Below are 12,587 nucleotides of genomic sequence, written 5' to 3' on the forward strand. Positions count from 1 at the left end.
TCCCTAATCTCTGCCAGCGTGCATCTGTGGCGAGCCGCGGGCGGCGCCACTTTATATACTCAGCGGTCACTTGATCTCTCCAGCCACTCACTGCAGGGGGGCTGGATAGGGCTGGAACGTCACAGGAGGAAGTTGTAATGCCTTCTCTGCGTTTCTATTGGCCAGAAAAAGGCGCAAATTTTTCAGGGAAGGAAATGGAACTGACTCGAACACCGCGTGGTGCTCGTCTCGAGTAACGAGCATCTTGAACACCCTAATACTCGAACGAGCATCAAGTGATATATTTTCGCTCGTAGTGATATATTTTCTTATACATTTAACAACAATACTTGCTGCACACAATAGTTCATTTTCTGATGACACATTTCCTTCATGATTCTTCGTTATTTGCATGTTATTCCTGTTTGAATCTTATAGAGATATTGTGAAATGTTGGACTAAAGTTCACTTCTTTATCTTACAGTCACCTATAAAGGTCGTTTTCGGATTAAAGGCAAGGTAAATTGGCCAATACACATATGTATTGTATTTTTTATGGTGTACTGGTTTTAAGCTATTGTATTTATTGCTATCCTATTTACACCATTAATATATTTTTATTCTATTGTTTAAGTCCTGCTCCTGCAGTCCAGATACTCCTTTTCTCCCACAATATATACATGTTTTTAACTACTATTTTGTTTTGTAATAAAGTTCATCTATTTTAATTACTCTAAGCTCTATATGTGAATCCATTTTTGTGTTCTCATAGCAATACAGTAGAGTGTTTTTGCATTGTTTTGCAATTGTGCCTATTTTTTGGTTAACCCAAGAAGGGGCTACAACCTCCTGTCTGGGGGTATATTTGAATAAAAAGCGGTGTTACCTTTAAGTGTACAAAGTGAGGAGAGTGGGAGGGGGGGGGGCACATTCTGCAGAGGGACATCAGTACATGCAGTCTGAGGAGAATCCAACCCTCCTCTGTGTATACATATTTTATTCCTCTCTTTCTCTGCAGTGACCACAACTTCATAACATTTTTCGTGCAAACAGGTAAGCATCAGTACCAAATTAACTTGGGCGGAGTCGGGTGTATGAGCTAGTGTGAATAGTATTGTAGGAAGTTATGAATATTCAGGGATGAGGTGACACTTAAGTTTGTTCTTTGTGTGATTGCTATAAATACACCTGACTGTTAGATGACTGAAGGAATTTTAGTAGATTGCACAAATGCCGTGTGACTTGTAATTCTTCCAGCAGCTCCAACACTAAAAATCAATTTGGAACAGCAAGAATAAACATATAGCGATCCATATAAAGGTAATTTTCAGATTAAAGGCAAGGTAAACTGGCCAATACAAATATGTATTGTATTTTTTATGGTGCTTAACTCACCCCAGTGATATATTATGTGTATATTATGTGGGGTATGACAATCATATATTATCTGGAGTATTATGTGGTGTATGATAATTATATATTTTGTGGTGTATAATAGTTATATATTGATATATTATGAGGGGTGTATGATAGTGATCTATTATGTGGTGTATGATAATTATATATTATGTCGTGTATGATAGGGATATATTATGTCGTGTATTATGTCGTGTATGATAGGGATATATGACGTGGTGTATGATAGTGATATATTGTGTGGTGTATGATAGTGATATATTGTGTGGTGTATGATAGTGATATATTGTGTGGTGTATGATAGTGATATATTGTGTGGTGTATGATAGTGATATATTATGTGGTGTATGATAATGATATATTATGTTGTGTATTAAGTGGTGCATCATAGTGTGATCTATTTAGAGGTATATGATAATGATATATTATGTGGTGCATTACGTGCTGTACGATATTATGTGTATTTTGTGGTGTATTATGTAATGTATGATAGTGATATATTATGTGGTGTATGGAAGTAGTGTGTTATGTAGATAGTAGTATATTATGTAGTGTATAATAGTGATACATTATGTGTAGTATCATGGGGTATATGATACATAGTGATACATTATCAACTAATTAAAACCAGAAAGTGAAACATTTTTATTGTTCTAATCTGTTTTTATTTTTTGATTGTAGATTTTTTACTCTGTTGTCTGTGCATGACCATGGGGGCCTCAGCAGACGTAAACCCCAATTATAGAGATACTATACAGCAGCCTCATGGGTCATAGGAGACAATGGACTAGAGAGGACCCATTGACTTTTATAGGAGAGTGTTCTGGGCATGCTCAGTGACATGTGTAGGTATCATTGTACAGGGAGGGAGAGGAGGTGAGCTGTGACCATCATCCATCGTGAATGGTGGATCATGTGTAATCTATATTTAGGTGTTGTCTTTCCTTATAATCCTGTCTGTGATGATACTGAGAGGACTGCTGAGAGGTTTTCTCTACAGAACAGGAAGTATCAGACTACTACGCTGAGTGGTCAGTGTGAAAATTGCTGAATTTTAGGATTTAAAAAAAAATACAGATTGTGACATTGAAAATTTAAAAAAAGCAAAAAATTCTTAGAAATATAACAAATACTTGCTGGGGTCAGAAACGCTCTTTTCTCCTTAGGGAGAGCAACTATATACTATAAATAAGTGAGGAGACTCAAATGGCCACGCACGCTCCTCTGGGTAATATGCAAATAAGGGAGATGGAATAAATCCTCCACAGTGCCACCTACTGAAAGGCAGCATTCCTTCGAGTCAAAGTGGGACTTTTTATACAAGTCTTGCTACAATGACTGGGAATCAAAAGCAAAGCCAGACCCCATGTACATACAGCTGTTTCCGGGTTATTGCCCATCATCAGTGTACAGTAGGAGTCTGGCTTTTGCTAGTGAGAGGCCAGGGACAGGGGTCAGAAACGCTCTTTTCTCCTTAGGGAGAGCAACTATATACTATAAATAAGTGAGGAGACTCAAATGGCCACGCACGCTCCTCTGGGTAATATGCAAATAAGGGAGATGGAATAAATCCTCCACAGTGCCACCTACTGAAAGGCAGCATTCCTTCGAGTCAAAGTGGGACTTTTTATACAAGTCTTGCTACAATGACTGGGAATCAAAAGCAAAGCCAGACCCCATGTACATACAGCTGTTTCCGGGTTATTGCCCATCATCAGTGTACATGGGGTCTGGCTTTGCTTTTGATTCCCAGTCATTGTAGCAAGACTTGTATAAAAAGTCCCACTTTGACTCGAAGGAATGCTGCCTTTCAGTAGGTGGCACTGTGGAGGATTTATTCCATCTCCCTTATTTGCATATTACCCAGAGGAGCGTGCGTGGCCATTTGAGTCTCCTCACTTATTTATAGTATATAGTTGCTCTCCCTAAGGAGAAAAGAGCGTTTCTGACCCCTGTCCCTGGCCTCTCACTAGCAAAAGCCAGACTCCTACTGTACACTGATGATGGGCAATAACCCGGAAACAGCTGTATGTACATGGGGTCTGGCTTTGCTTTTGATTCCCAGTCATTGTAGCAAGACTTGTATAAAAAGTCCCACTTTGACTCGAAGGAATGCTGCCTTTCAGTAGGTGGCACTGTGGAGGATTTATTCCATCTCCCTTAAATACTTGCTGCACACAATAGTTCATTTTCTTGCACCACATTTCCTTCATGATTCTTCTTTTTTGCATTTTATTCCTGTTTGAATCTTCTGAATGTTGGACTAAAGTTGACTTCTTCTTCTTACAGTCACCTATAAAGGTCGTTTTCGGATTGAAGGAAAGGTAAATTGGCCAATACAAATATGTATTTTTTATGCTGTTTTAATATCATGTAGAAATCTATTAATGCATTCAGCTCACCGCAGTGCATGTTGACCTTGATCCAGAGATATTGATGGATAAAGGAAAAGAAACAACAAGCCAGCAAGGAAATGTGGCCTCTGCGCATGAGGGACACAGAAAAGCAAAACTTCTCACATCCCCAGACATCTCATGAACAAGAACTGACACTAACAGCTTGAAACGCGTAAACTTCCAGGATGTAATAACATGAATCAAACTAGTGTTTCTTAGAGTATACACAGAAGAGTGCAGGAAGTTTTACTTTTCTTTGTCCTTCATCGACTATTATCCTTAAGTCCCAGCATGGTCCCAGTGCTAGATGCCATTATTGTATGTGCTGCATCTGATGGTGCTGCACAATACTGCATGCAGGGTCATGGCCAACATTGGCTTGTCACACTGAGCCCTCAATTGGCCACAATTTTTGCCTGTTGTACCCACAGGCCTCATCTGCTTTTGTGTCAATTCTCTACCTGGATAATTATTATGAAAGTGGTGAATGAGGCACAGAACTACTAGCCCTAATGAGATCAGAGCTGTTTAATTACAGGGCAATTGGTGCACTTGCACCAGGACTCCCGCTATTGGCTAGCTGGGCCAATTAAAACCGTGTTTGTGTTCCCTGGACATGGGCATGGCTTAAAACCTGGAAGAGACTGAGTGATGCATAAAAGGCAGTCGGTCTGATTATTTTTATAAGTTCTTGACAACCAGGTCTTGTATACATTGCGGCACACATGACATCCCGCCGGTGTGCATCCACAGTCCTGCTGCCTTGCACCCTTCTCTCCATCAATTGGCTGAGCCAATTCATAAATCTCACCTCCACATCGCGATGGCTCTGACTGGTTCTTTGAGCACTGTTCAGCCAATCAATGCCTTGCTCGATGAGCCAATCACAGCCGCTGTATTGGTTCATCGAGCGCTACATTGATTGGCTGAGCAGCTCTTGAAGAACCAATATGAGCCATCGTTTCTCGGAGGTGGAATTTACGAATCCCATAACCAGGAAGTGATCTTGTATCGGCGGCCTAGGACTGCAGGAACTGCGCTGGAGCTCTGGAAAGCAGCAGGAGAGACCTTGACTGAGCCTGCTAGATAATGTATTCCTTTTTATGTAATGCAGCTTGGATTTATATTTGGGATAGGGCTTATATTTCAAGCCTCTCCGAACATTCAGAAAAATCAGGCTAGGGCTTATTTTGGGGGAAAGCACTGCAGTTCATAAGATAAGCCTCCTTGATCATGTGGTGGGCAAAAAAGAGAGGAGCCATGCCATGTGACCTGGTGTCAGAACGGGGTCAGAACTGAAAACTCCAACACAGCAGGTATGTGTACATATTTAGCATCCCTGTACAACCCCTTTGTTATATATAGTACTTTAATATTATTAAAACAAAAAAATTGTATTGAGTCACCAGACACACATTTAATTTCAATATTTTTTTTTCCCAGAAAAATGAAAACCCTTTCCATCTTGTTTGTTCTTCTATCTGGATGTTTTGCACTGACAGGTCAGTGTATATGCTATGATAGTCATTGTGTAAGCCATAAAGTGCTTGGCGAGGGGGTGCAGCCATAATACAGTAACCACAGCAGAGCCACTTCAGTACAGCGATGGTGATCCTGACGCTATATATCTCCACTTACATCATTCTAGATCCATGTTATAACATTGTCATTTTACTCAAAAATGGCCATAAAGTCTAGAGGTGAAGACCTTTGCAGCTTCTCTGTGATTCCCACCGCATTGGCTAGCAAAGCACTCCACCAGAGCTGTGTAGTAGATAGCATTGGTGCTATCATTCATTGCCAAAGGGTAAGACAATTTCAGGCCCCAAGGTCTTACAAGATTGAAGATGCTGAAGAGGATTTTCACCCAAAAATGAAAAAAAAAAGTCAAATGTATAAATGAGAAGAACTTCTTATACGATATTGTCATCTTCTGCCCGGTCCAATCTGATCCATCCGTGTAGTCTATACCTTGTAATGTCCAGTTCTCTGTGACTTGTTATTATGTATCTAAAGTCTAGTTATGCAGTCTTAATCAACCATATAGAGTCTAGTCTCTGGTCATCTTATAGTCTAGTGTCTATCAACTCCTATTAAAACTGTTATTAAGCCCTTCATGACCATCAAAAGTAAATTTACATTGGGCGGCAATGAAGAGTTCATGAAGCAGGCTCGGGAGCTGAGTCCACTCCATATTCTGCGGCTACCGGCTGTTTCTGACAGCCGCTGGTAATTGGCGCGATCCAAGTTAACTCTGATTGCAGCAGATAACTGTTTAGATACTGCAGTCAAAACTGGCAGCTCATTTAAAAGTCAGAAGCACCCTGCCCCTAGTGAGACTTGATAGGCAACATCAAAAATTGCTATATACTGTAATACTGTGGTATTGCAGTATATAGTACAGCAATTAACAATCGCAAGTTCAAGTCTCCTTTAGGGACCCAACAAGTATTAAAACATTTTAAAAAAAATTTTTTTTAGGTTCAAAAAGATTTTTATTAAACATTTTCCAACATACATTTTAATAAAACAGAAATAACAAAAACTATGGGATAAGAAGGGATAAAACAGGGTAATCGTGAGCATTACTTAAAATTATAATTTCTACAGTAGTGAATATATGGGACAAAGCAAGACTAACTTCACATAGCTTATCACAGCCCATCAAAGCCATAGTCTCGGGGCTAACAGTAAAACTAAATGTTAAAAGTTCCCCAAAAAGTCCCACTCTCCTTATAAAATTGAAACAATTAAAAAAATATATACATATTTGGTTTCACCATGTTTGTAGAAAGTCTGAACTATTAAAATATCACAATATTTAACCCACACAGTGAAAGGTGTAAAAAAAGGACAAAATATTTAAATAAAAAAGCAATATGTTTCCCAAAATAAAAAGTACTAATAATAACTGCAGCTCAATTTGCAAAAACAAGCCCTTACACAGCCCATTTAATGAAAAAATAAAAAGTTCTGGTTCTCAAAATATAGCAAAGGAGAACAAATTTTGTTTAAGGAAAAAATGTATTTAGTTTTTAAAGATAGAAAATCATAAAAACAATATCAATTTGGTATCACCCCAATCGCACTGACCCATAGAAAAAGGTCATATGTCATTGATACATTGCTACTGTATTGTGGATGCCGTAAAAGCTAACCCCCCCCCCCCCCCCCAAAAAAAAATAATCTTTATTTGTATAGCGCCAACTTATTCTGCAGCGCTTTCAAGAACGGGATAAATGCAAACAATACAACAATTACAATGTGAGGTACACCCAATTTGAAACTAATGGGATGGGGGTGGTACAGGAGGTACAAGGGGTGGGGAAGCAAGGCATGGGGAACACAGGCAGTAGGGGATTTCAAGTGGAAATCAGTTAGTAGAAAGCAAATGGGGTGGGGCGGTAAGGAGGTGCAGGGGTAGAGGTCATATGTGATAGGCAGGGTGGAAGGTGTGGGGAGACATAGAGATGAGCAGGGGACTAGGTCAGGGGATTTGGTATGCTTCCCTGAAGAGGTGCGTTTTTAGGGTGCGTCTGAAATTTTGTGCATCGGAAATTGGATGCCTTGGGGTAGAGCGTTCCAGAGGATGCGCGCTGCTCTGGTGAATTCCTGAAGGCGAGCATATGAGGTTCGTATTACAGGGGTGTTTAGTCTGAGTGCGTTAGCGGATCAGAGTCGGCGGATTTTGTGCTGTACAGACAGGAGGGGGGCGATGTATGATGGCACGGCACCATGGAGAGCTTTGTGGGTGAGGAGTTTATATTTAGTTCTGCAGTGGATGGGCAGCCAATGCAGCAACTGGCATAATGCAGAGGCGTCTGAGTAATGGCTGGATAGAAAAATGAACCTAGTTGCCGCATTAAGTATGGATTGAAGTGGAGTGAGCCTGGTGCAGGGAAGGCTTATGAATATTAAGTTGCAGTAGTTGAGTTAGGAGTGGATGAGGGCGACCACGATTGTTTTTAGCATGTTCGTGGTGAGGAATGACCAGATTTTAGCAATATTTCTGAAGTGCCTGTGACATGTTTGGGACAGAGATTAGATGTGTGTGTGTGTGTGGAGGGGGATAAAGGAGAGGTCAGAGTCCAGTGTGACCCCCAAGGCAGTGGGCATGCTGTCTGGGGGTTATGATAATGCCAGACACTGGAATGGAGATGTTGAGGGGAGGTCGGTTGGAAGTCGGAAAGACGAGGAGGTTAGTTTTAGAGAGGTCAAGTTTAAGAAAAGGGAGGACATAGTATTAGAGACAGCGGTCATACAGTCGGTGATATTTTGGAGGAATGGTTCAGAGATCTCACGGGAAGAGGTGCATAGTTGGGTGTCATCAGCGTAGAGATCGTATTGGAGTCCGAATTTGTGAATGGTTTGTCCAATTAGGGCTGTATAGATAGAGAAGGGGACCAAGGACCGAGCCCTGGAGTACCCCGACAGTGAGAGGAAGTGGAGAGGAGGTAGAGCCAGCAAAGGAGACGCTGAAGTAGTGGTCAGAGAGGTAGGAGTAGAACCAGGAGAGAGCAGTGTCCTTTAGACCAATAGAGCGGAGCATAGTATGAAGGAGGTCATGGTCAAGGAGACAGGTCAAGGAGGATTAGTAGGAAGTAGTCACCTCTCGACTTTGCCGTCATCAGGTCATTTGATACTTTTGTGAGGGCAGTTTCAGTCAAATGTAGAGAGTGGAAACCAGACTGGAGGGGCTCAAGAAGTGAGTTGTCAGAGAAAAAGCGTGTGAGATGGGAGTTGACCAGGTGTTCTAGTAATTTAGAGATGAAGGGGAGGTTTGACACAGGTTGGTAGTTGGCAGCATCAGTCGGGTCAAGGCTTGTTTTTTTAAGCAGAGGGGATATGATAGAGTGTTTAAATGAGGAGAGGAAGGTGCCAGAGGTTAGGGAGAGGTTGCAGATTGTGGTGAGGTAAGTAATGAGAGCTGGGGAAAGGGACTGGAGGAGGTGAGAGGGGAGAGGATTGCTAGCGCAGGTGGTGGGGCAGGCAGCGGAAAGCAGCCTGAAGACTTCTCCCTCTGTCGTTGGTTTTAACATAGAAAGTGAGTGGGGCTGGATGCAATGCTGAGGAGACTGAAATCGGGGCTAGCCATGCAGTTTTTGGAGATTTCTTTTCGGATGTTGTCAATTTTTTGTCACTGGGGCCTGTTCGCAGGGGCTGTGGAGGGAGTGAAAGGTCTCAAAGAGTCGTTTGGGGTTGTGGGATAGTGAGCAGACAAGGGAGATGAAATAAACTTGTTTGGCATGGTGAAGGGCTAGGTTATAAGCATGAATTTGAAGTGGAGGAAGCCTGCGGGCAGCTTTGATTTTCTCCACAGCTGCTTGGCACACCTAGAGCACTGCCAGATGAAGCACGTTTTGTACGTGAGCCAAGGTTGCCATGGTCTGCAGTTGACGGCTTAAGTCACGGGTGGTGCTGCTTCATCCAGGGCACGGCTGAGGGTGGTATGGCAGTGTTCGGCTGCCAGGTTAGGGCAGGTGAGGAGAGAGATAGGGGACAGGGAGAACTGAATGGTCTCGGTGAACTGTTTGGTGTGGATGGACTGGAAGTTCTTAGAGATGCTATAGATAGGAGGGTCGGGGGGGGGGGGGGGATTCTAGGGTGCCTGATGGAGAAAGAGAGGAGGTTGTGATCTGAGAGTGGAAGGCGGGAGTTAGCAAAGGGAGAGGCAGAGAAAGATTAGATTGAGAGTGTTGACATCTCTGTGAGTGGGGGAGTCAGAGATTAGTGATAGGCCGAAGGAGGAGGTAAGCATTAAAAGCCAGGAGGCAGATGAGGGGCTTGGGTTGTTAGTAGGAATGTTGAAATTGCCGAGGATGATGGTTGGGATTTCACAGGATACGAAGTGGGGGATCCAGGCAGCGAAGTGGTCTAGGAAAAGGCGGGTTTGACCTGGGGGCCAGTAAATAACTGCGACACGCAGGGTCAGTGGGTGGAAAAGTCGCAGGGTGCGGACTTCAAATGACTGGAAGGTAAGTGATGAAGCTGAGGGAATGACCTGAAAGATACAGTAAGGCAAGAGAATTACGCTTTTTTCTCCTCCGCTGCGCTGGTTGGCTGATCTGGGGGTGTGGGAGAACTGCAGGCCATCATAGGACAATGCAGCGGGGGCGAACAGGTTAACGTGTTTGGTGGTGAAGAGGTCGTGGAAAGTTGGGAGTTTGTTGCATATAGATTGGAAGTTACATAGGGTGCATTTGAACGGGGCAGGTGGGGCATGTTGGTAGAGAGCAGTACGGGGTGGGCCTGGGTTGGGGGATATGTTCTTTGTGGCTAGGTGTAGCAGGGTAGCAAGGGTGAGCATTTTTCTTATTTCTCCCCACTTAAAAATGTCTCAGTGGTGAGACTTCCACCGATCAGCAATTTATCCCCTATCCTATGGGTAGGGAATAACTTGTAATTGTGGTACAAACACTTTAATTGTGGAGAAGAGAATCCTGGTGGGCTAGTGGGTTAATATATACAATCAATGATGGTAAGGTTTAATACAAATATGGATATGATGGTTATGTATAATGAAAACAAAGGTTTGGTACCGTGTTAGCCGGTAGAGCAAAATGTGTTTGTTCCCAGCAAGAGAAACCACGTAGTCTTGTAGATATGATACCTTTTAATACCTTTTAACGGCTAACAAAAATACATGATGTAATAGCAAGCGTGTGAACCTCTCGGGCTCTTAGTCAAATATTCATGCCTCTTCAGATCTATTCCATTTTTTGTTACCCATTAAAAGGTATCACATCTACAAGATTACGTGGTTTCGCTAGCTGGCTATGATATAATGATTGTTATTAGTTAATATTATTACTGCAACTTTATTTTCTATCCTTTGGTCTAGGCCAAAATATCCTCCTTTTCCCTAAGGAATCAGTCACTGACTATGTGATTCTGAAGCCAGCTGTGGAACAAGCTTTAAAACAACTCACCGTATGTCTGCGCTCCTATAGCGACCTCCAACGCGTACATGATCTTTTTTCCTTGGCCACGCCTGGAAAAGACAACACTTTCCTTTTTGGTCTGCAGCCTCCAAAATTATGTAACGTTTTCATAAATGAAGAAAAATTTACTTTTGAGGTGGATCCTGAGGTTCTAGACTGGAAACAGACTTGTGTTGCTTGGGACTCCGAGACCGGACTGCTCCAACTGTGGATCAATGGCAAGCGTTACCCTAGAAGAGTTAGTACAAGCAGATCCCCCATAGGACCTCAGATGAGTGTCATCCTTGGGCAGGACCAGGACACTTTTGGTGGTGGGTTTCAGGCAAGCCAGTGTTTTGTTGGTGAAATGTCTGATGTCAATATGTGGGATTACATTCTTGACACCAAGACCATTTATAATAGTTATCTTTCTGTATCTGGAAATATCTTTAGCTGGACAAATGGAGCTAAGGAGATCAAAGGGGGCGTCATCGCCTTGGAAAATTAACGCAATTCTATATGATTAACTAATGAAATTGAAAATCTACTGTCATTGTATGCAATATGCTAATTACTATATGTGAAGTATTTGCATTTATTACTAGATATATGTGGTAGGCACTCTACTGATATCATGTGTATACTTCATCTGTGATTCTTCTATATCAGTGTTTCCCAGCTCCAGTACTCAGGGACCCCAACAGGTCAGGTTTTCAGGATATCCTATAGAGAGAACGCCTGTAGCAATGTCTGAGCACTGACAATAACAATATCACCTGTGCAATACTGAGGAAATCCAGAAAACATGACCTGTTGGAGGTCCCAGAGGATGGGAGTTGGGGAACACTGGTCTATATATAAGCGCTGCGGAATAAGTTGGCGCTATACAAATAAAGATTATTATTATTATATACTCATGTTCAAAAATTAATAAATGATTGCTTTGCTTACAGCAGAACCTTTTTCTATTTTGTCCTGAAATAAAACCCCTGTAAGAACTCTTTAGGCATCATACACAAGAGTCAGCCAATCCATGGGAACTCCCACCATGAGGCGCCCTGAGACTGCTGCTTCTTCAGGACCTCAGAGGGGCAGCGCTAGGGTTTCTACCCCGCTAGTATTTATGTTTACTAGCCATATTAATGGCCAATAAAAAATCATTTCCACCTGTGAACTGGCCGGCAACAATCCCGCAAACCAGTCACGCATTTGCTCACAGTTCTGGTCCGGCGGTGCTGGAGGATACTATTACTATTGGGGACAATATGGGGATCATGATTACAGCTGTGGCCACTAACTGAGGCATCATTATTACTGAGGTCACTGCGGGAGTCACTATTACTACTGGGGCCACTATGATATGGGGCATGGGTGTACATATAGGGGGTGCAGAGGGTGTACATATAGGGGGTGCAGTCGCACCTGGGCCAAGGAGCCCTAAAAAAGTCTATCTTCCCCATATTGCAAACCAATGTTATCAATGATGCTTTATAGTTGGGGGGCCAGTTACAGATTTTGCACTGGGGCCCAGCAGCTTCAAGTTACGCCTCTGGTATGGGGGTCACTACTATTACTGGGACCTCTAAAAGATTCACTATTTTTACTAGGGCCATTAAGGGGGTCACTATTACTATTAAGGCCACAAACATAACCATTTGGCATTCCCTGATGTAAATACACAGCACTGTGAGTCAGTACTTAGCCACCAGTGTTGTATATTCCCAGTGCTGTGACCATGGGGGCACAGCGTTATGGCCTGTGTGATCACATGACAAGGACAGCTGTGATTGACCATTGCAATCAATAGTGATCAAGGCATCAAAAAGGAGGACTCTCATGTTATTCGCTAATCTTCAGCCTGCATATTTAAGAGACC

General features: G+C 42.5%; 1 protein-coding gene across 1 annotated transcript; it reads left to right on the forward strand.

The window, feature by feature from the left end:
- The first annotated feature begins 5,238 nt into the window (after positions 1–5,238).
- On the forward strand, positions 5,239–11,587 carry LOC136619876 (jeltraxin-like). Its single transcript, XM_066594607.1, has 2 exons — positions 5,239–5,293; positions 10,633–11,587. The coding sequence occupies exons 1-2, from the start codon at positions 5,239–5,241 to the stop codon at positions 11,217–11,219; spliced, it is 642 nt and encodes a 213-aa protein (XP_066450704.1). The 3' UTR covers positions 11,220–11,587.
- The last annotated feature ends 1,000 nt before the right edge of the window (positions 11,588–12,587 follow it).

Source organism: Eleutherodactylus coqui, chromosome 3, assembly GCF_035609145.1.
Source record: "Eleutherodactylus coqui strain aEleCoq1 chromosome 3, aEleCoq1.hap1, whole genome shotgun sequence".
NCBI classification, from domain to species: Eukaryota; Metazoa; Chordata; class Amphibia; order Anura; family Eleutherodactylidae; genus Eleutherodactylus; species Eleutherodactylus coqui.

Excerpts from the sequence above, each read along its gene's own strand:
- LOC136619876 (XM_066594607.1), top strand. The coding sequence starts at position 5,239 with ATGAAAACCCTTTCCATCTTGTTTGTTCTTCTATCTGGATGTTTTGCA. Across the intron at positions 5,294-10,632 it reads TGGATGTTTTGCACTGACAG|GCCAAAATATCCTCCTTTTC; the intron begins GTCAGTGTATAT and ends CCTTTGGTCTAG.